This window comes from Strigops habroptila, chromosome 11 (genome assembly GCF_004027225.2).
Source record: "Strigops habroptila isolate Jane chromosome 11, bStrHab1.2.pri, whole genome shotgun sequence".
NCBI lineage: Eukaryota > Metazoa > Chordata > Aves > Psittaciformes > Psittacidae > Strigops > Strigops habroptila.
The window spans coordinates 25,548,518-25,573,203 of NC_046360.1; the positions used below are offsets into that span (position 1 = coordinate 25,548,518).

The following is a 24,686-nucleotide window of genomic DNA, read 5'->3' on the forward strand; positions in this document are numbered from 1 at the left end:
CTTTTAATTAACATCATCAATATCTAAGGATTCTAAATTCCTAGAATCCTTTCTAAGGATTCTAATGCCCAGCATATAAATGAAAACTAAGCTGCAATTTAAGAGTCCATACAATATTTAGATTCATTTTCTGTTTTTCTTACAAGTACTTTTCAGCTGGGATCTGTCAGATCCAGTTCTTTGTGGCCCCAAGTAATATAATCAGTCAGCATGCAAATAATCCCGGGATTCTTTTGCCTTTGGCAAACTGACATGATGAAGGTGCAGTTCCTCGCCTTGCATGTCTGTGTTCAGGCAGTTTATTATAGGTCTAGTCATAAAAGCAAGAGTAATCAAAGTTGGGATATTTTAATGCTCTAACTCTACCCTTAAAGGTTTTGTGCACTTTGAAAGCATGGGGACTAGACAGCAATAGCCTGCACTTGCTGCAGTTGACCATTTAACCGCAGCTGTCAACCACCAATTCCAGTTCCAAAACTTACATCTGTGTACGTAAGAGGTAAAGACTTTCTGAGAACAAAAGCCACAATGAAATTTTCTCACTTGAAAAGCAGATTCATTCTAATGACATTTTGTTATTTTTATTATTTTATTTAATTTTTAGGTTTGGGTGTTTTACTGTTTGTTTTTAAGACTCCAACAGAGCTTCTCATTGTAAAACAAAGCTTGGATTGCTGGTGCTGTGCACACCACTAGAACCACATACAGCAGAATGAAACAATTTCCATAAACTAGGTCTCCACTGGCATTCAACTGGCTTGTGTTTGCATAAACTGCAGTCATCCCTTATTGTTCCAATACTCCACTCCTAGTCTGCTTTCCCCCAGCCTCCTGCACTCAGCATCATTATGATGCCATACCTTTGGCAGATGCCTGCATATGGCTTTTGATCCAAGCACCCTACATGCTGCTCATCAGCATCACAGAGAATAGATAAAAAGGCTGCACCCAAAATGTTGGGGGTTTTTTCTGCATATAAACCCAATACCACTTTTACTAAAATTACATGCTTCTGTATTTATCTTGGGGTTCAATATATATAAACATACAGACACTTCAGCTTCATTTCTCAGGAAATAAGGCTCATGGAATATTGGTCAATATCCCTGTATCAATAACTCCTGATTTTTGAAATATTTTCTTTTTGTAAGACTTGTTGCAGAGTTTCAACCAAACACTGACTTAAAGACTTCAATCGTTTTGGACAAAACATAGAGAACAGTATACTGAACTTGCACCCAACTTTAAAAAATTCCAAGTGAGCTCAGCAATACTAGTAGACACTAATCAATCTGTTATTTCACTTGTCAAACATGCATCTCCTTGGTGTTCCATGAAAACAATGGCATTTATTCGATGTCTTCTGCTATAAATTTTCAAGTGAATGATATCTAAAATAAATACCCACAGCAAATACTTATTAAGTACATCCAAAAAGACTACAGCAGTTTACGAGCATGGCAGTTAGTAATCACCAGTCCTGTTCTTAAGCTACTTAATAATAAATGAGAATCCAAACATATAACATCTATTAAACTGATTTTCACTAGTTGAGCAGCTCAATTTCTCTGACAGTCTTAAACTTTCTGAGCCTGTTGCAAATTTTATTTACCCTTCTTAAACATGATTTAAGCCAGAATTGCATAAAGCATTCCAGATAACATCTTAAAAGCATTCTGTGCAATAAATTCATGTCAAAGCATCTCTCTCGCTATTGAAAATTGTCACAGGGAACATAAAAAACCCCCAATATCCAACTTAAAAATCCAGTCTTTAATATACTTAAACCACATTCTCCATAGCAAATCAAAGAGCATATAGGCCCTTGAATACACCTCTGACTTGCCTGCTTTACACTACAGGCCTCCACCTTTACCCCATGTTTATAAGAACTTCAAAGTACAGCTTTATTCAATATATACACAAATATTTTGAAATAACTTTGCTTCTTACAGCTATTATCAATCTTGCTACTTTTCTGTCCACATCTTTCCAAAGTGCAGTGTCTAAAACTGCACCCAGTTTTACAGGTGATACTGCACCCATGCTGCAGAGCAGAATCATCATGCACTGTAAATCGGATCTGTTACAGCTTTCACTTTGACAATAGATAGACTTCTGCACATAGCTATAAATCTTCACATTTAAATCCTAGTATCAGGCAAAATCCTCATTTTCACACAAGGAGACAGACAGATGTTTACACATGTACAATTAGAAAAGCAAAACCAAAACCATAAAACCACCATCCTGCACAAAGAAAAACAGTCATCCATCCCATTGGGGATATCAGAGTATATTATCTAAACTTTTAAGAAATTTCTTTCCTTACAGAAGGAAATATTCCTGCTAAGCAAGAATTTGGTTACATTAATAACCAAATTTTAAGTCCTGGCATGCTTGAAAGCAGTATCTGTGCAATTTCAACTTAATACAATGCCACACATACAAACAATAAAATGTAGCATGATCCCAAAGTTACACTTACCTGATGATGCACAAAAAAGCAACACCACACCATGAGGTACTTTGTATTTTACTTGGATTTTAGGAAGTTTCTTAATTTTCAGCGTGATAATGAAAAGTCTTTACTACAAAGGAGTCCCTATGTGTGTCTCCTTCAGTTTTCAGCAGGAACTCCTCCCCATGCAGCCACAGAGTTTGCTCTCGCTTCCTGTCATGCAGTGTATTACAAGTGTCAGAAGCTGAGTGATATGTATTGTCCTGTCTATCACTGTGTGGTTTTCTCTCATAGATTGCTTCCAATAATATTTTAAACAGACAGAAGTGTTTTAAAAATTACTAACAAGTGAACAGCACCAGTATGGTAAAGTAAAAAATATAATTAACTTATTTTTCAAGGTAGGTCTTTGGAGGCTTTAAGCCTCAGTAGCTGAAACACAGTCCATCCTCTGCCTCTGCAATTCTCAGTCTTAAGCATCAGTAATGGCCTGTAAACTCAAGGGCAGACAACTATCTCCAAATGTAGATGCACCAGAAAACAAAACATCTGGTAGCCACCGGGTGGAACTTTCAAACATTTAGTTTACACAAAACTTTCAGTGTTTCAGAAATTAAAGGATCTCTGAAGCAGGAATTCTTAAATTAACAGGCATAATAGCAAGAACTCAGGACAGAATGATTTCAAATCAGCTCAGAATCAAGGCCCAAAGATAAACTTGGCAGAGCGCCCACATTTTGCATGTAAGGACGTGCCAAGGAAGTGCAAAATTTGATTTTATGCTTGGTAGTTCAATATAACCAATAAAACAAACTCCATTTTTGCTGATTCTCCACCAATCTAGATAAGCAAGCATTTTGCAACCGCATCTTATGAAACTCTGGGAATCTTAATTTCACAGGAGTTTGGAAATCTATATACCTTAAACATCAAGAAAGCATTCAGCTGGAAGTTACTGCTGCCTTAAAAATATCAAAAAAGATTGTTGCTACCTCAACGACATAAAATTTCCCAGTGCACTTCAAATTTCAAGACTGCAGATTTCCTCCTGCAAGGACTCCCTGGACACATATACACTGGCCATCAATGGGACTGACAACTTGAAGTTCATAAAGTGACAGGATTAGTTAGGTTCCAGACTTGTAATCCAAACTGCAAAATAGATTGCTTCCTTGAGAGCTCTCGTATTTGCATGCTAAATCATTCTTCCCACAAGAATGACTGAGACACACCGACCTGGTAATCAGCAAGTCTTCGGTGGTCTCTCTCAAACTGCCAGTTAGGTCACCAGCACCTTCTAGTACATGTTTTCCTTTAATATATACTCAGTTAATTGCCTCTTTTGGCCATTATATTAACTTACACTACTTCAGTGTAAGAAAAGCTAAGTTGCATGAGGTGCTTATCAAAATACATAAATTGCCATGCTTTATATGGAAATTTATATTTGCATATGAGCTGTATATACCAGTTTCGATGTGCATTTAAGCAGCCCTCTTCAACATTGAGACAAATACAGCTATTGACATCCCTTAGACAAAGTTAACCAGAAAACAATACAAAATATTGACCTGCTAAAATGGAATCCATAATCACCACAAGCGATTGAACCACAATGCTTTATGTGGCAAGTGAAAATGGGTGATCTAAACCAGCTTTCCTGCAGCTTTCCTGCATCACATACTGAATTAACTATTTTGGGCAAATGAAACTTGTCCTCAGAAACTAGTAAAAAGGAGCTATTGATAGATATATGATATTTGGTTCTTCTCTTAAAGCATATGTGGAATCTAATGTAAAGAACAAGTGCAAATACAGGGAAAAGTAAAATCTTGGAACTTTTCTGATCCTTTGTACACACCCTACAAATACAGTGAAAAGTTTGAGTGTTTGCCTTCTAAAATAATTTCTATACATTAGTAAGATAGTGCATTCTTGGGTTTAGAAGACTTACAGATTATTCATATTAGATGAGTGAATATTTTCCTTTTATTATTCCAAAGAGACTTTTTTGTTTGTTGAAGACTTAAGTAATAACTGTGTGAAAAGTTCAGGCAAGCATCCATAATGGACAAGAGAAACAGCTGAATGGATTAGTCAATAGCTTCATTTTAGCAGACAAAAAAAAACGGTTTTCAGTATAATGAACATAAAATGAACACATTTTTGTCATACTTTCTACATTAAAAGATTTAAGGTTCAAACTACATATTTATCTAAGCACGCCCACTTCTTTTACTACATTCCCTCTGTTAAGTTAGAATTAAAACCTTTCAGGTGCAGGGAGGGCGAGTGCTCTTTGCTAATAGCTTGCTAACCTTAACCATTAAACCCCTGTTTTGTTAACACTACCACTAGTATTCAAATAAAAATATGCAATAAGAAGATTAGAAATTATTTGAACTTTTGCCTGCCATTTATACTTAGACAAGGCCCTGCTTTACCAAGGTTTTTTCAAGGTATTTGCTTGAAACACATTTAACTCTCACAACTGATAACTGCACAGTTCCTCTACAGGGGCAAATAGCGTGTGTTCTGCAGAACCTTCAGTATTACACACTTTCTTGTTCTACGTTTGAAAAGAGATGCAGGTAGAAGGCAAAGCTACCAGAGGCTGAAAGAAATAACGAATAAGTATCTAACGTGTAATAAGTTAGGGCATTTACTTTCAGTGAAGATATTCCACAATACTTTAAGCACTGAAAATGTATGAGGCAAATCTGGGATTTGCATTTAATTCTAGTCTTTACCTGCTGCAACCGAGCAATTCCACTTCTAAACCAACAGAGCTTCATCTGCTCCCATCATTTAAGGATGAATTCCGCTCTAAGAGAACTGCTTCAAAATTTGTTTTAATAAGAGGTTTATAGGTTACTGAAAATTCTTTAATTCATAAGGTTAATAGCTCAGTCTGAAAATGAAGAATAACAGTGAGAAAGAGGCATGCACTAAGGAGTCAAACATGAATGAATACGTAGATTTAAGATACGATGCCTGAGCAAATGAAAAAGTAATTTAAAGAAACACAGTTATCTCCTTTTCCCCTTGATTAACTTAATCAGCAATATTTTGCTTTTTCTTAAATATCTTGTATCCTGTAAATTTTATATATATATATGAAAAAAAGTATATATATGCACACACAGAGATAATTACTTCGTGTACCCTACATCCTTACACCTCACTCTTGACCTGTCCTTATCCTATTAAAGTTTTCTGTGATTCGCTCAGATCTACAAACTCAGAGCTGGCTTCGCCAGCCTCAAATTCTGCAGACTTCCAGTAGGCAAAAATGTCAAGACAAATTTGAGTTTGAGCTAACAGCAATTCAGACTTCACTTTTCAAGAAAACGGGTCCTTAGCAAGCTGGTGCAATATTTCATCTGTTCAAAACTCAATTAGAATAAAAAGTTTCTGCTGATGTGAAACTGATACCAGTCAGCAACCAATTTTTTCAACAAGAGCCATGACACTTTTATGGTACCTACAGACATCACCTCTTGGATTGCCGTTGACAGCATTTTATCTAACTGAAATTCCTGCCGTAATACCTCACAGGCTTGATCGCTGGCCTCCACCTAACTGGCATGTGCTAGGAAGTGGCCTGGTTGTGTCAACTGATTCCTAATTCTGTGGTTACAATCAAGTAGAGATCCAGAGGCCTGACCTGGCTATTTCAAAGAGCTGGGAGATGCACTCATTAGTGGCAAATTCTCTGCAAGACTTCCAAATTTGCCCATCCCACCTCTCATAGTAGAAACTATCTTGAGTTTCTCACATACAGTCTCAGATGTAATGATTTGGAGAACTCTAAGATGATGATTCCCAGAATGTGAAAGACTGTCAAGATTTTCTGAAGGCATTGAGAATCATTTTTGTTATTCCTTATAGGACTACAGTAGCCCAGAAGCAAGTGTCACACCAAACTGCACAAGTCACTGCCCAACGGAGTACCCTCAGAAAGCCCTGTGATTCTCTCCAATCTTCTAGGATCCTTACAGTCAGGGCATGCAATCTAGTCTTCTTAGGACTGGTGTAACTACCATCTGAGGACACAGTGATTGTTGAAACTTAAGACTACTTCTTTTGATGTTGTGAACCACTGAAAACTTGAAACAGTGCTTGGAAAAGAAATAAGCCTTCCAAATTCAGTGGGGAGCCTACTGGCACAGAGACTGATTTCAGCTGTTTTCTATTGTGCATTATGAGTGTTTTAAGGATACTAAATTTAACTCCCTTTGAAAAGCTTTACAATTAACTGCAACCTAAAGGGAAACAGCACCACTGATCAATTTTTGAATGAAAACCAATGTAGTGAATATTTTTAAATGTGCATTTTACAGAGTTTTAGAACATTACCTCAAACTATGTTAGGATGGCATTATATACAATGCTTCATATATCTTCCATTAGATTTAATATCCCATTTCAAAACACACAGCGGAACCCAGAAATTATGAAATCTGTCATCATAAATGGAATTTAAGAGCTCCAAAAGATCTGAATTTATTAAAAAAATTCAATTTAGTATTATTTAGGAAATGTTACAGTCCATTCTTACAAATGTTTAGATTATAAGTTCTTTAGAGATAGAATAATTTGTTATTATGTTTTCAGGATACCTAGAAAAATTGAGACCTTGTTTTCTGGTTGCTACTGTAGTAACAAAATTTGCTTCCAGGCTGCTATAAATAAAAGACACCACCATATTGCTCTTATTGTGCATTTGTGCTAGATTTTAAAATATGGCCATACTTTTTAATTGCTATGTATGTTCTAAACACAGAAAATAGGATTAGCTGTCAAGAAGAATCTTGTTCTTATGTTTAGATTAAAAAAAACTAAGACTCATTCTAAGACTAAAATGTCTCAGAGTGAACCTGGCTGCAAAAGCCCTTTTACATTTGGGATGAACGGCAGTCTTCAGAGAGAGTACCAACAAACCCACTCAAAATGCTTCTTCCAATTGAAAACATCAGGAGGAACTCAAATTTCCTCTTCGTTCTGTATCAGCTCTTAAGGACTGTTTATAAGCTCATTCAGATGTTTTCAAAAGGATTTTCTTCTCTCCTGGTCCTTAAAAGATTTTGTTTAACTTTCTGTCACAAGTTCAACTTGACAACCTAAATCAGAACCTGTGGAACTGGAGATGGAGAGGCAGATGTTTGAATAAAAACCTCTTACAGCACAGGGGATCTCCCCGTGCTGCAAGCAATGCTTTCGCAACCTTGTCCAAATGTGTAGCCCATTTTGTTTATTTTTTATTCGAAACTCCTTTATTCGAAACTCCAGTTCTACTCAAACAGCACGGCCAAATTGGCAACTTTTACAATCAACTTACACTGACCAGGAAATTTTTCAGTCTGAGCACTAGGAAATAACACAACAGACCATCACGATGATTTGGTACAAAGGGAAAGGGTGATGTTAATAACACACTTTTGTAACAGCTTGTGGTAACAGCAAGTTCTACTGCAAACATCATGACTAGTAAAAACAAGCAAAAACAGCAATTCAAAGTCATGTATACAACCATTCATGTTTACTAGTCATTTTAAAATTGCTGATCTGAAATAGTGTAGCATTAATAAAATATCAATATCTAGTTCAAAATTGTTTCTAAAATGATTGTTTCTCAGACTGAGTAGCATCAAATTCAGCTGACAAGAGCATCACTCTGTTAACCATTAGAAGTTTCTGAAACCAAGTCACAGGAAACAGTAATTTCACATCCATGTTCTCAAAGAGGAGCCACTGGTGGGGTGGGGAGAAACAAATACAAAGAAATGGGCAGAGTCTGGTCTGAGTTAAATTGAACAGGGGTCAAGTTCATCTGCTGTTGAACAAAGAAAAGAACAGTAAATGACAGCAGGAGTACAAGGTAACACCCAATCTATGATTAAAGACAGGAAATCTGCTATATAACAAAACATCAAACTTTGGTCCAATTGTCATTCTCTGAGGCTATCTGCTTTATCACGTTGCTTCTAGCTCAGTATTGTTTGTATGTGAAATATAGCTGCCATGAAGGGTTTACAGCATATACAGAATATTTCTCCTATAAATAACAAACCACACCTGGAATAAAAATAAACTCGCTACAAAGCACTTACAAAGATCCATAAAATAAAGCCCTATAACGTTAACAGAATGACTGCATAAAGTGTTTTTCAAGAAAACACCTATCTAGTGAAAAGATAACATGAAATTTAAGAAATTCCTTCAAAGGGGAGATATCACACCATTTTCATTATCAGAAAAACCTCAAAATATTAATTGAATAACTGGGCTTTAATAAACAGAATACCCATCCTTTACAATACAAACAATAATGGAAAGTCTTGCAGATGTGAAAGCCTATGATAGTCTCTTCATTTCAAGAATGCATGAGCCAAGTGCTCTATAAACATGCCTCAAAATTCTTGCCCCAAGAAACATGCAATCTAAAGTGTATTTTATATAACTAGCATGTAATTACTGGAAAGTAGCCCTGTAAACTAGGTAATTGGACAGGTTTAATGGCTATGTACTTAACTTACAGATTATTTTGGATGTAAAAGCTGCGGAAGTTTAATAAAACTGCTACTGAGCTGAGTTAAGGAAACATTGCAACTGCTAAGCATTACAGCACTCTCTAGATATGAGACATTATTGCTCGTGCTAAAACAGGCACAGGTTTTTCTGCCCGAGTCCCAGACTCCTAGAAACCTGGTGAAGACTAAAGGTCAGCCTGCACCATTCTCCTTTGTACCCCATTTACAAGTACCTCACAGACGTCTCTCCAGCACATGTTCATTGGTTTTGCAGTTCTACTGTATACAAAGAACATTGTAATTTTCACCACCCATTGATCCTACAAAAAGATACAGCCATTTATCACAGACCTAGGAACACATGTATCAAACAATGTTTTGCTGGAATTTCAAGTAAGACACTGACATAACTAACTTAACATTACATATTGTGAATAGAACTTATGGTAATTAAACCATGCTGAGTCAGCACATCAGTTTGGAATAATACATTCTTGAATCCTTCACAATTGTCTAACTGGTTACACTGAGTTGCTTTTTAACGTCAGTGTATACATTAAGAATACAACAATTCTGTTGTGTGTTTTGGACCTGCAGATGGAATTGACTGCTATCCAGTTACGCAAATGCCACACAATGCATTTCTGATAGCATCTCCATTTGTTTGCCAACATAAACCTTGCTGTTCCAAGAGAAATTAGTCTTGTGACTAATCAACAACAATTCCAATGGTTTGTTCAAAAACAAAACCAATAATAAGCTAAAACATTTAAAACTCCGCCCATAGATAAAGCATTGAGACATCAAATTCAACTCTTTTACAAATAAAAATCAGTGTCCAGGGTGTCTACTTGCTACACTTTATAAGCTGTAGTCAGAGAACTACAAACCATGGAAGGGAACTTTTAACACTCCTATTGCCCCCTACATTGCTCCTATCAACAGTCTGAAGTAAAGTCTCCCCGCTCCTGCAGTGCTCTAAAGAAAGAACTACAAGGCCACAGAGAAACTCTGCTTCTACTAAGCCCATTATACAGGCTTTATGTTTACAGCATACATCTTATTATACATTAAAGCCAAAAGACTTACAGAATTGCTTCTTAGCACTTCTAATAATATCATGTATCAGAGACATTCTGGCGCAAGAAAAGTCAATGCTGACCAGAGGCACAACAGTACTTTCACAAAGGCAGAATAAAAGCAAGCCTGAACAAAGACAGTAAAAGAGAAGTAGTGCTGGGGCAACTAAATTCTGAAATGGAAGAGCCTAAACCCACTAGAAGAAGAAGGGGGAAGAGGTCTAAAAGGAGCAGGTCAAGCACAGAAACACATCATTTGTTAGAAAGGAGAAAAAGGAATATATTTTGTACTTTTTCTTTTCAAAGAAAAAGGAGGATGACAAGGGTCAGGGATCAAGCATTCACGCAGCATCTCTACTGCAGAGGTTAGAAGAGGCAGGAGACTTTATGGAGGGAAGTGGCAGTACCCGAGCAGGGACGGGAGAGCAGGGATGCCAGCAGTACTCCCCCCGGTGGAGGAGTCTGTCCGTGACACCTGAAGGAACTCATTTATGACTTTTAATCGGTGTAACTATTCCGCTCACAGCTATGCTGTCAATTACTCTAAGGAAACTTTTTCCCCATCGCGGAGAAAGCTATTTAAATTGTGTATACAACATACAAGTATATTAAAATAGCAGAAAACTACATGTGCCTTTTAGAATATGGATGCCAACTTGTGTTTTAAAATCATTAAAATCAAATTATTGGTCATAGTATGAGATAATGGTATGTAAGAACATTCGATCTACAGACATTAGTGCATAATTTTGCTTCAACAACTGTGAATAAAGGTCTGTCTGATATCACTTCTAAGAGCCTATTACAGGTAACATCATTGCTTAAACAAATGAGTATCAGTGCATACACAGATTAAGTAAACCCAGCCAGAATCCATGAGAGGTAAAGAGGTGCTTTCTGTGGAAGTAAGTAATTAGTAATTAATGTAATTAATCATCAATTTAAAGCTAGGAAAGAACTTCTTGGAAACTTTTATCTTGTTTTGATTCATGCACCCCGAAAGGAATAACTGAAGTCTGCTGGCCTGCACAAAATAAACATGGTATTACATAAACACTGTCTGAAAAGTGTGGAATTCTTCTCCTTTAGCATGAAAGACACCTTTTTCCCCATAAACACCCTTGCAGCAAAACTAGCAAAGAAACCACTTACACGTCTAAAATTGACCTTCAGCATGTTTAGCACATTTTTATGTCAGGCTTCTCATAAATTAGATCAGGCTTCCTCACAGGTGACCGCATCTGCAGCTTGGTTAGGCAAGTGCTTTTGCAAAGCTAAAGAGGAAACAAAAAAAGGAGGAAATAGAAAGAAGCCTAGTTGCAGTAAATTATCTTCAATCTTTAGACAACTGCACTCCAAACACATGCCTGGGACTATTTCAAGTAGAAAATGTTGGTTTGGATTTCACTATTTATTTATTTTTAGCACTGAAGCTCTTCACCCAAATTTGGTGTGTAATGGGGGAAAAGCAGAGACACCATCATAATGGTTCAGATGTTTAAAACATGCAGGAAATGATGCTAGCTCTTGGTGGAACAGTAGAGACACAGTGATAAGTGGAGACAAAACCAGCATCTTCTTCAGTTATGCCTACAACCCCAAGATTCTTCATTAATCAGGTAACTACTTTTCTTTTGATTGTGTGGCAGCTTATTCATAGTCCTCCCGGTGTCATCATTTCAACAGTGGGACTATTATGTATCGCTACTTCTGTAAATGTATCTAAATACATCATTTAAAAAATATTAAGTCAAAGACTTTCAGTAACAGGAGCCCACCATTCACATAACTAAGTCTAGAAAACGATCCTGCTGGTAAAAACAGAAAGCGGGTGATATTAAGGGAGCAGGAGGGAAGGCAGATAAAGAAGCTGAAATCTGAAACTCCTCAGGAGAGATTCTTAGTCTTCTTGAATTCAGAACTTTCTTATTTATAAGCCTGACTACTCTTACCATGGAAAAAAATAGCACACGAATGTGTAACTCAAGACTGTATCATAACTACCAAACAATCACAGAAGCTTTAATCCTGACATCTTCTATTACTGCACGTGCACGACTGTACAAATGTAATCCTCATTTGATGGGAGCCTTTATTAAATAAAACTGTTTCCCCTCCTGCATGGCAACATAACACATCATTTCCATAGACATATTGAACTGCTGGCTCTTATGTATAAGCACCAAATGGTGAGGTAAGCCACCCAACTGCATCAAGATTTTAAGGGAAGGGTAGCACGGAGATGACGAGAAAAAGAGTGAGAGTTAATGGCAACCAGAAGAAAGCACAAAACTAGGATTAATACCAATCTCTTGTGCTAAGATTTGTGCTGTTCTTTTCGTTATAATTGACCTGTATTTTATACCCAGTATCTTCCTTTGCTTTATTCCAAGTACTACATCAACTACCTAATCTTTTGTGTTCTGGTTTTCCCATCACACTGTCCCTCCAGTTTGCGATATTCTTGTTTCTACAGGTTATCTTTCTTCCACCAAAATTACAATTCTCACTAGAAATACCTTCCCTCTAAAATAATCTATTTGCTGGCCACCTGACTATACAACCTCTTCCAAGACCAAATGAACCCAATGCTTTGCGCACATATGGGAGGAGCATATAGCAGAGAGACTGCACTGCCTTAAGGAATTTTAAATTTAGACTTTATGTCTGAATTTAATTTAAACCAGGATTTATTTCTGCATTTAAAAAAAAAAAAAAAAAAAAAAGGTAAAAAAACCCTCTCTTCTCTTCATCTGATACCTAAACATGCCCAAAATTCTGGAACTAATTGCTACCATTATCTAAAAATAACGGCATTGGTAGATATGCATAAATGAGATCATCTTGTCATGGAAATCCTCACTGAGAGAATTAAGTGTGATCTCTAACACAGGGTTAGAAAGAGCTGCTCAACACAGAAAAAACAGCTTCTTCTGATAAAATATATTTAAGAAAGAAGAGCAAAAGACAAGTGCAGAGGAGTTTCCTTGGTATATGTTTAGCATCTGGGCCTTCCTTATCTTACTTTGAGGTTTACGTTGGTGTATGTTCAAGGATGCTTGAACACACTTATTTTATCAGCATGGTACAGAGACACTAAAAAAAAAAAATCAGTGAACTGACTGCAAGGTGAGGACAGGTAGATGAACACAATGTGACAATTGGTGCTTAACCACCTTCTCATTTTTTTTGGTGATGGTTGAAATGAACGTGTATTATAGCCTGTAATACAGAAATAGCACAGATGTTTAAAACACCAGTTATGCGTAAGTCCATTCCAGAGTTTTGTTTGTTATACTCAAGCATGGCACTGCTCCACTGTCAACACTACCTTAGTTCTTTTACCCAATCAGGTTTAACTCCTGTCTGAGAAGACATCAAAGTTAACCTTTTATCATTCACCATCTGTACAAAAACCTTTATGACTTCAAGTCTGCTCATGGGGCTTTTCGTAACACAATTTTTCCATCCATCAAAATAAAGTTGACAGTGACCCAACGCAAACATCCACAGAGACTTAGCGCTCTTTTCCAGAGCTCAGCTGTCCTGGTTTCAGCATCTAAACAGCTCAAGTGAACAACTGATACAGGTTCTTCCCTTGATGCAGTAGTTTATTTCAAACCATTAACTGCAACTGCCCATTACTATGCATTCTATGACATAGTAGAACTAGAGAACTTGACATATGTGTTAGTACATGCAAGTTTCCTTAAAAATAAGACAGCAGAGAATTCACAGATCTTCATTTCCACACATCAAGGCAGCAGGCAGAAGGTCCCTTACTCACTGCCTGTTCTCTCTAATACTACCTATTCCTATCTCTTTTCAGATTCTTGTTATGGATTCTGAAGTCTTTTACTGCCCAGTTCTGTGTCCTTCATGTACCTGTTGTCCTGGGTTCAGGACGACCCCTGTGTACTCCACCTCTGCCATGCAGCTTGGATCACGGACTTCATGCCACCACACTTACCAGCTCTAAGCCCTTACTTCCAGTGAGCCATTACTCTGAACTTGGGATCATTGTTTCTTCAGCTACAACTCATAGCAACAATACTCTTCCTAGTACTTCCATATCTACTTTCCTTCATGATTACTTTTCCAGCATAATTGAGAACTGGGAGAAATACTAGAGTCAATTTTAAACTGGCTTCAAAATTTCCTACTAATATACAAATTGTTAGTATTTTCCCCACATTCTTGACAATGCTGTTGTGAGGGAACTATCTTCTCAGGAATGCTAACAACCTCATCCCTGTAGTTTTGTGGTGCAACGGAACAAATAGATGGTGAAAATAAAAAGCTCACAGTATACAACAGAGAATGCTCTATTTAAAATATCAAACTGGAATGCCAAGGTCAGTACCAGATATTGTGAGAAATCCTTTCAGTTTTCATGCAGTTTACCATATTGCAACTAACACAGATCACTAAACCCGTCAATACCATTTACCCTTTCAGCAAAGCACTTAATCTCTTTCTACTTATATGTTTTGTTAGAAGAAGCTCAGAGAAAACACCTTTATAAGGTCTCCTGAATGCAAAACCGAACTCTTCAGATTCAGTGTAGGTCAGTCCATATTACAGGTAATGGTAATTTATTATTATACCAAATGAAGTTTCCACGGCAGAAAAGCCCTTTAACCAAAAGATTACAGAAACACTGTGACTTAAATACAACACGTAGTGACAACTCCTACTCCTAGACTGGGATACCCTAGGCTACAGTACTTACACACAAGGCAAACACACCGTTGCCATCTGAACGCCACCACCAATCACATTCAGTTTTTCAAATCACAGAATCACAGGATGGTTTGGGTTGGAAGGGCCTTAAAGATCACCTAGTTCCAACCCCCTGCCATGGGCAGGGACACCTTCCACTAGACCAGGTTGCTCAAGGCCCTGTCCAGCCTGGCCCTGAACACTGCCAGGGATGGGGCATACACAACTTGGGCAGCCTTTCTTCCTTATAACCAAACTAAATCTCATCTGTTGAAGTTTGAACCCATTACCCCTTGTCCTATCACTACAGTCCCTGATGAAGAGTCCTTCTCTGGGGGACAGAGAGTGGACAACATGACTCTCAAAGAATTAATCTACATGAGAAGTACACCTCTGAAACCTGAAGCAGACACAAGTAAAAGCTCATTTATATCACCAGCAAATATTAAGGTTCTCTGTTTCACTTGCATTGCTTCCTCATATACCTTCTCAGTTAATTACTGTTGGAACACACAGGCTTCCGTATTTACTTGCTCAGCCACTCAAACAGAAATAAAACCTATTCCCTTCTGCCTTGTAAGAAATCCGTGGAATTTTTGTTATGATTCTCCAACTGTACTTCTGCAGAATTCACATATACAAGCTCTCAATACGTAACTTTAGAAATACCTCTACAAGAGTAAAAAACCATTTAAAACCCAGCATGCATCAGTTCAGTTGGTGATTTATCTTCAAATATGACAGTACACCCTTTTTTTTCTTTTTAAATCCCACTGTATATTAACTCACATTAAATTATCTCCCCCATCCCCCATAATAACTCAGCCAATCACACAAAAGGCTTTCAAAAAAAACCAAAACCAACCAGCTTTTGTTTGGGAGGTCAAAAAATTGAAATTTCCTTTCTGTAATTGTTTGCCATGACTTTAGTCCTTGCAGATCATGGTTTAACTACAAAATTACTGCAACAGAATGAAGCAGGAGGGAACGTTACAGAGTATGACCAAAACAATATCAAAAACTTACCCCTCTGAAATTCCAGCCCTTGGTAGAAGGAAACAAGGAAAAATTGTTCTGTTGCTGTTGTTTCGGCCTGCATGATGAGACAAAGGAAAGTGTTACATTTTCAGCTGTCATATTTTCTATATCAATAACAGTGATAACAGATGGAGAAAAGGAAAATACAGTTTTCAAGTACTAAGACACCTTAGATATCCTTGGCTCTTCTTCTGACAGGTTTCTCTCTTCAGTTCAGTTAAATGTTTTAATTCAGATTGAGAGCTAAGAGACATGGCAGCCTTACAAGCCTTCAGAGACACACTGACTTGATGTCTGACAACAACTCGTTACTCCTACTCATCTTCAACAGCCAGAGACAACCCTGACCTGAACAGTGCGGGTCTATGAAGCTGCAATTACGCCATGTGATGCAAGATGGTGCAGAGTGCCAGCTGTACTTGATGGGGACACTGAAAAGCCTTTAATCCTAACAGGAAAGCTATGCAAAGCACCAACATAAAGCAAGCTAGCCATACCTTTGTGCGACACTGAAAACTAGAAGCTGACTTCTGTTTTTACTCCTTCCAAAAACCTTTCTCCTACCCTATAATTATCACTGCACAATTATTTCTGAAAAGCAACCATAGCATTCTCCACTCTTAATAAGTGCTTTTCACCAGTAAGGTCTTAAATGACTTGACAAAAGGTAGGCAAACATTGCTGAGCTTTTACACATGAAGTCAGATCAAAGCTTGACTGACCTGTTGAAGTTGACCAAACCAACAAATTGTTTGACAGCAGGACCTAAGCGCTGAGCACATTGCAACTCCAACCATGCAATTGTACAGATTACAGAAGCCATCATAAATAACAACAGGAACAAAAAAACTTGGTTAAAAAATACCAAATTAAATGGCTGCCTGTCAAACCTCACCATCCAACAATAACAGAACACGTATTTGCAGCTAAAGCACTGGACTAACACATGAAAGATCCAGGAGTCGCTGCTGCTACTTGTAGTTTCTGAAGGACTCCAACACACTGTGCCCCACTTGCTTTTCTGTAGAGGCAGGATAGCAATAGTTCTCTCTTTTTTCTGTCTTCTCTATTTTGGTGTAAAATATTTGCTGACATTTTTATTATGTACATTAAAACACATCATAAAGCCATGATCACAGTAGATGGTTTTAGATGCCAACATACCACAAAAACTATAATCACGAGAACTGAGCCATTTTTGTAACCAAGGTTGAGACGTAAATCTTTATGGTTTTTCTTTCTGACAGCCACCCAACCAGAAAGAATATCAGTATTTGAAACACATTGATAAAAACCACTAAAAAGCACAAGGCAGCATACATGACAACCTTTAGTTAGCATTAAAAAACATCCCTCTAATAAATCTTCCTGTTACAGCTTTCCAAGTTCAAATATTAAGAAACTGAACTTCTAACCCAAAAGTGTCACTGGAACTTTAACTGATTATGGAAAGAGAAAAGTGTTATTAACAAGAGCAATTTACACGGATTAGAAACTGTCCTAACAGTGCTTTGCACTCTTTTTATTCACGGGTGATCTCACTTCAGAACCAGTCAGTACTGGGAACTTCCTATAGAGAGCTGTGCTCCTTAAGAACTTTAAAAGAAAACAAATAAAAATCTTATGTTTAAACTTACATTTCTGCATTTTTAATTTGCTATTTTAATGCTGTTCATGCATTTATTTTCCCAGTTCATTAAGAATTGCACTAGTTCTGGTTTAGTTAAGCTGAATATAGGGGAACTAAAAGACATTTTCAATATAGCAGGATTTATGATGGACAGTTACAAGGGAAAAGAAAGCTTCATTAAAAATTATCTCTCCCACAATCATTCTGTAACAAGAACTGCGAACTCTGTAATAAGCAATAAGTTTGCTGTATCATTCATCTATACTAAAGCAAAGGCCATCCACTAGAAGACTGATGACTAACCATGTTATCATCCATCTGTAACTTTCCCGTTCACTGAAAGCATCCCAGACTACACAACAACAGCCAGTCCTTATAGAGAGCAGACAATATTAAATCTGTATTTTGCCAGTTTTCACAACAGGTATCCTCCTTCCTTATCAGTCAAGAGCCTTAATTCATTTGGGTGAGAACGAAGCTCTCATTTTATTATTGTAATACTACTGTAGTGTTATTAAAGAGCCTTAAATACAGCAGCCTAATGAAATGAGCCAGTTTTACTAAAAGGAGTTAATTAAAGAGGCAGTGAAACATCGAAATCCCTGTATGCTCCTCCATGACTCACTGGCCTGATCTGATACATACACAGGGTGGAACTAAACTCTTTGCAAATTGCTTTTTTTTACCCAGTGTGTGCAGAGCTCTTCTAATGAGCAGAAATCAGGCTGAAGCATTAAATTTACTTACCACCCTATGGGCTACCTTAAATCATTTTTTCAGAAACTCTTGCTTTTATCCATCTGGCCTGGCTACTTCTTTCCTATTTTCTATTCTATCAGGGACATTCAAAGCTTAAGCTTGTAACACAGTGAACACATCAAGTTTAATTTCCCACTACCAGCAAGCATTTCATATAGCTGATCTCAAACTTACCAAGATACTAAAGCTGCAAAAGTACCATCCTACTATCTTACTGACAGACTGGTTAGAAATCTCACTGCTCCCATAACTAGAAATTGCCTAGGCTAAATATATTAATAACTTGTTTATAATCATCATTCCGAACCAGCATTTTTCAGCTGAATACACCCCTAAATCAAAACGAAATAAAATAGAAGTTCTGGTTCTCAACTGCACCTCAAGTAACAAAATACAGTTCCACCAAAACCAAAACCTCATTACAGTGTTAAGTTTGGTCCTTCACTATCTTCAAGTTATTTTGATCTCTTGGTCTTCCCAACTGCCAATATCAGTGAGAACTGTACTGAAAATAATTAGAATATTGCAGCTTCTTTCAAATAAATTTTAAATCAATGTCTTGTTCTTTTTTGTACAGGACACTTCTCCTGTTACTTCTGAACATTCTGTTTACTGGATAACTCCTGTCTGAATTGCAGCAGTATACAAGCTAATGAAGAAACAGCCTGCCTCTATTATAAAACTATTAAAATACTAAACTGCTATTTGATAATTTATATACAAAACCACAAAGCTACAAAACTGTCAATGAATTCTATTTTTTAAATAACCAATAAATGCTATGCTTTGATAGGAGGGATATTATATCACTACGTGTGTTAGAACCACCTGGTTTGGAAATAATTGACCAGACAAATAATAAAAGTCGGCACTGGCACAAGTAGGTAGCAGACAGAACAAAATAAAACATTAGCTTAAAGATGCAAAGAGGAGACAAATGAATAAGCATTAACAGTGATGAGCAGATCTGACTTAGGCACCTAAGTCTAAAATAAATTACTTGGATAACACAGTAAGGCTTTTTCAGATGTCACGAACAAGACAGGGATGGTTCCTGTAACTGCATGCACCGTGACTAGCACTCTTGAAATACACCAAATAGATTATCACATACTAAGGTCATGGCTGAGAAAAGGAAGTACATAATGTGTGAGGGAAAGAGAGGAGTTCCTCCCTACAATTACTTACAACAGTAATTTAAAAGCTATAATTTATAATACTTGACCTTTCTTACAGATGGATCTTCCTTCATTTAGCTAGAAGTCACCAAAACATTTTCCTCCCCACTACTGCAGCTTTAAGAATGAAAGACTAGAAGGTGGGATTATGCAGGAACTCTTCAGGCTGTGGCAGGGAGGGGGTCACCAAACCTGTCAGCTGAGCTTGGTTTAGAGGTCTCTATGGCAAGTTTACCTTGGAAATAAAAGCCTGAAACCAAGTCCATCCGGGTGGAGAAAAGTGCAAGCGGGGGCCTGTCACTTGGATAGGCAACCCGTGAAGACACTCAACTTGCAGCCAAGTCTGAGTGTCAAATTCCTTCTCCTCCTCCTCATTAGCACAGGTTTTATCTGTTCATCTCCCATTTGATCTTTAAGCTCTAACCCTGGCAAAATAAGCCATGCAAAATGGAGTGTTCACATCTTAGTTGCTCAGATGTATCTTAGAGCTCTTGAAACATTTACCAGGGAATGACTGAACCATACTGACTTGCTTGCCTGCCAGTTTCCTAGTAATGCTGCTGTTCAACAAGGATAATCTGGAATTTTACTGAAGAAAACACTTATACTGCAGGAACTTTCAACACTGGTAGTAAGTATCCTCTGAGCTGTGGGGCTTTGTCTTTAACCAGGGTGCTTCTACCATTATTTCGTAGTCTGAAGAGTAAATGACCACAGAATTAAATACACAGTGAATTATTGGCTTAAGATTTGTAAGGTCCCTGAGTTTGTGATCCATGAGAATCACTCCAAGTCCTAAGCCAACATGAATAAAAGTTCTAGAACTTCTAGTATCCATCAGTTAATTTATATTAATTACCTTAATTATAGTAAATCTACTCCCTATGCTTTTTGTGACACAAGGCTGTTATTACACACTGCCCCGCATAGAGCAAAGCTTTAGAAAAGAAAAGCACTTGTAGAGGCAGGGAGAAAGATAAACCATAAAATAAAAAAACTACCACAGCTAGAGGAAAGTTGTTTTCTTTCTAAGTATGTATGACATGAGTCTGTATACAATGAAGACAAGATGTTGCCATAACTCTAATAAATTACTAAAGTGGATTAAGGATAAACATCGGTTGGTTTTCACTGAATTAAAAATAAAGTATCTCCATCAAGGCTGAAGTAGGTATTATTTGTCTTGTAGTATGTTTAGGTTGTCCCATCTGCTGCTTGCAGTCAGAAAAATAATCCAGTGTTTTATATTAAATCACGACTATCATAAAGGTTTGTCTGGAAACAAAACATTGATCCTTCTTAAAATGACTTAGCAAAAAAACCCCAAACAACATTAGTTAAGTACATACCTTGCATATTCCAGTTCCACCTTAGAACTTACAATTAAAGCTTGTTTTTTTTTCTTCTCACCTTTCACCAGTGGCAATAACATTCACAGATCAGTGAAAATGTAAAGTTTTGCCAAGACTGACTATGACCGATAGCTGTTCTTTCTGCACACAACTCAGGACAGAACCCAGTTACGTTCCCCAGAATTTCGTCGACAATACTAAGAAAAAGAATTAAGAGTCATAAAATAATGCTTTTGTCCTTAAGATGTGCAGTTTTCTGTTTAGGTTCTCTCACACATGTACTATGAATAGATACAATGAAAACATCTGTTGGACAAAGACATCCTTACTGAAATCTTTATTAGGCCCAGTTTTCAGACACCAAATTAACATGATTCCCCAAATAAATCAGCGGAGGTTTTTTGTGCAACCTTTACTGTGCTGTAGGTTATAATGACAACAGATATGTATATAACAGAATCTAAGGACTACAACATGCACCGAATGTTTTAAAGTTCCTATTACATTTACTAACAAAAGTGTGTTATCTTTCCTGAAGCATGACAAGATAAATGAACGATTTATGCCAGTTTACATTAAGCTCACGTAACTTTTACATCTTTATCCGATCCTGCAGCCCTCCCGCACACAGAATCAGAAACTACAACAGTATTTTTTTAGATATGAATATCCAAGCTGTGTTTTGTTTAAAACTACTCAGCTGCTACATCTGTTTGAAGATAAAAGGGCATTTCACCAACCTACATGAATACTCTCTCGGATAATAAAAGGAAAGCTCAAATCACTTAGAGACAAGCTGTGCTAAGTAAAAATTCTTTTCAGTCTGCAAAAAAAGAAAGGTTGTTACTACAGCTGTGAATATTTTATTAAGATACTGTTAAATAATAAATAGCATGTACTGTTCAGAACTTCTCTTTGTAATGTCATCTGCTCAACCTATCAAAAACGTACACGATGTACTGTTCAGTAAAGCACTTTTATTTTAACATACTGGGATATTTGTGATACTAATTACAAAGAAAAAAATTCAACATGGTTTACCTGGTGAAGCCTGAGATACACAAGAGCATTTTAGCTTTGAACAATAATTATGAACAATACTGACTCTCTTGGATATTTTAAGTTACAGATAATTAAATTAATGTACAATAATAACTAATGTAGTTGAACACTTACTACCTTGAGGGAAACAAAAATACCCACCAAGGAAAAAACCCGAAACAGATGGCTGGTTTTTACCAGCTGGGCTGACTTCCTGAATACTAACATAATCTTCTATTGTCCTACTATCATGAACTATGTGTCATAAACGTATTAAGAAAGAAAAACAGCCCTTGTGAATCTGGCTCTATGCAGATGAAAGCGGCAGCACTGAAGCAGGTACCTCTACCAGTGAGCTGTCCCACACCTACTCTTTTCCCATGCTTGCTTCAGAACGTGTTTACTTATACTATGAATCAATGCACAGCACCATAAAATAGCCCATCACTAATAAACCCCAGAGAAGCTGAAAAATGTATTTCTTTCATTTCTGCATTTGAATCATTACCTGTAAAAATTAATACTAATTTTACGAGGAGGAAAAAAATTTTATGAGAGGAAAAAAAGCTGAAGACCAAGCAAAATTCTACATTTTTATCTAAAAATCAGATATTCCTAATGTTGTAATGTTTCATCTTCTGAAGAAATATGAGCTCGTTTTAAAGCTTGAAACATATTTCTTAATCTATAACTACTGCCGATTAATGCAATAAATTATGTCTGATATGTATGACTATAAAAGCATCCTCCTTGACATACATGAACTCTATTCCCAAGTGAAGCAGAAAGCCCTGGCTACTAGCCAGGAGGAGGCTGCAGGCTTTTCTGCTGTTTGACAAAGGTATGGCTGCATTAATGCTGGGGAGGGTGAGAAGAGAGTCCTGTATTATGTTTCGGTAACAAAATCACTGTAAGATTAGAAAGATTATTCACTGGCTCGCTTTGAATGCACAGTCTAAAATTATTCCTATAGCGTTTCAAGAATCCTAGGAAGAAGAAATGGCAGCAACATGTTTGTTAATTTTTAGTCATTACCTCATCCCACTGCTGTATCACAGATACATGTTGAATTCTTTACAAAGAGAACAACTCCTCATTAAAAAGAAATGCTTGCTCATCTCCACCCTACAGCCAGCCATCCAGATAAGATCCTCTGGCCCATGGGAAAAACAAAGATCTGATGATGATGCTTAAATGGCCCCAATCATGAAAGCGTGAGAAAAAGCAAGCCTCGGGCAGAAACCTCACAATATTCATGCTCAAGTTAAGAGAACAAGTCTATTATATTTTGATTTCAAAATAGAAGTAAGCTGTCATTGAGAACCTAAGGCTGGGAAATCCACTGAGTTTAGCAAGACTGGATACCTACTGGTTAGACAGAAACAAAAAGGTTCATCCAGAGAAAGCATACCAGGGATTTCTCAGCGTTTTGTGAAACCCAACCAAACAGCATTCTAAGTCTGTAGAGAAGCTACTAACACCCTCAAAATGATCAGTCAAGTGCAATCATATCATGTTCTTGATAAAGGAAATGGGTGTTTTCTGAAAGTCCTTTTTGTCTGGATTCACATCATCTGGCTCTCTTTGTGAAGGTAAACATGAACTCCTGAGAAGCTGTGGTTCACTAACAGGCTTTTAGAAAGATCAGAATAGAGAGGGCAACACTATTTAAAATAAGTAACATTTGGGGGCAAGTCAATTCAATACAAGATTTTATAACTCCTATACTGCTATTTCCTTATCCCTTTGTTTGCAGCCTCATCTTTTTCTGCATTATAGCTTGTATTTCAATTTAAAAGGCCAAAAATGTAGGTTTGTAACAAAGAAGTCAAATAGGATGGTTATGTTATTAAGCCAATTTAGAGGCTTCTCTGTGTTGAAAAGTGAAAAATTCCTGCACACCTTCTAAAGAGCACTGTAAGATGTTTTCACACCTTGCTCTCAAGGATATGGCACCAAGCCAGTCAGTCAAGGAAGGAAACCTGCTTTTATTAAATGTGTTCAGTTACAAAGGATTGTAACTTTCAGAATACTGTTTCATTGAGAAAGATTATTCTTGCATGAAGAATAATCTTACATTGAGTGACAAGAACCACTCCCGTAATTTCTATGCAGACAGACCAGAAAGTTTTAGCTTGAGATTACAGCAGGCCTGTCACCACTGGAGGTAATAAACGAAACCTCTCCAAGTGCATGCGATCATGCCCATGACTTAACCTCGGTGTCCAGTAACCACCCCCCAACAAATGTCCGATTATAACACAATTTTATGGGTACCCTAGTTCTGCCTTCTGCCATGTCTGAAGGATTGCAGGCTGTCACGGCAAATTCCATTTAGCTGTTTTGTCACATATAGTTCAGTAACTTGGACATGAAAATCTCACCTAAGGTTACATTCTGCAGCACACTGGGTCATCCTCAGGACATGAGCCAGTATTTCACTATGCCAAAGCTAAACCACAGGCAACAGAACTTGGGATTCTCCCCCATGCCTCGGGATTCTCCCCCCCTCCTCCTTGGGTGCTGTTTTTAAAGATAAGAACCCAACTAAACACCCTTTTATCTTTCAGGGGAATAAAAACCCCAGGAGAGCACACTTCCAGTCTGATAAGATAAACACAACTGAGTTTAACAAAATATTTAAGATACAGCTGAAACATCTGAGGCAAGCAAACATTTTTAGTAGTTATGTACCCAATACAACCAGTTTGCTTTAATAAGTTGCCAGTATACTGAATTTGGTTTAACTCAGTTATGTTATGTGCACCAAAATTAACTACAAGAGGCCCTGAATCAAAGTTTAAAGCAATAGGTGGTATATACATACATCAAGATCAAACTAAGCAACTTTTAGACCCACAAAGACATTTTCACTTGTTTTCACATTATTAGC

The 24,686-nt window shown here is 37.2% G+C and overlaps 1 protein-coding gene across 3 annotated transcripts in view; it reads right to left on the bottom strand.

Moving 5' to 3' along the window:
- The window catches only part of ARHGEF3 (Rho guanine nucleotide exchange factor 3), a 120,360-nt gene that overhangs the window by 62,657 nt on the left and 33,017 nt on the right, over positions 1-24,686 (bottom strand). Inside the window, exon 3 of one of the 3 annotated variants that reach the window (XM_030500560.1) lies at positions 15,822-15,888. In XM_030500560.1, coding sequence (XP_030356420.1) covers positions 15,822-15,888 — 67 coding nt within the window. Of the gene's footprint in view, positions 1-2,488; positions 2,541-11,225; positions 11,265-15,821; positions 15,889-24,686 lie in introns of those variants that run through there. The other 2 variants (XM_030500563.1, XM_030500562.1) reach the window with 2 other exon arrangements.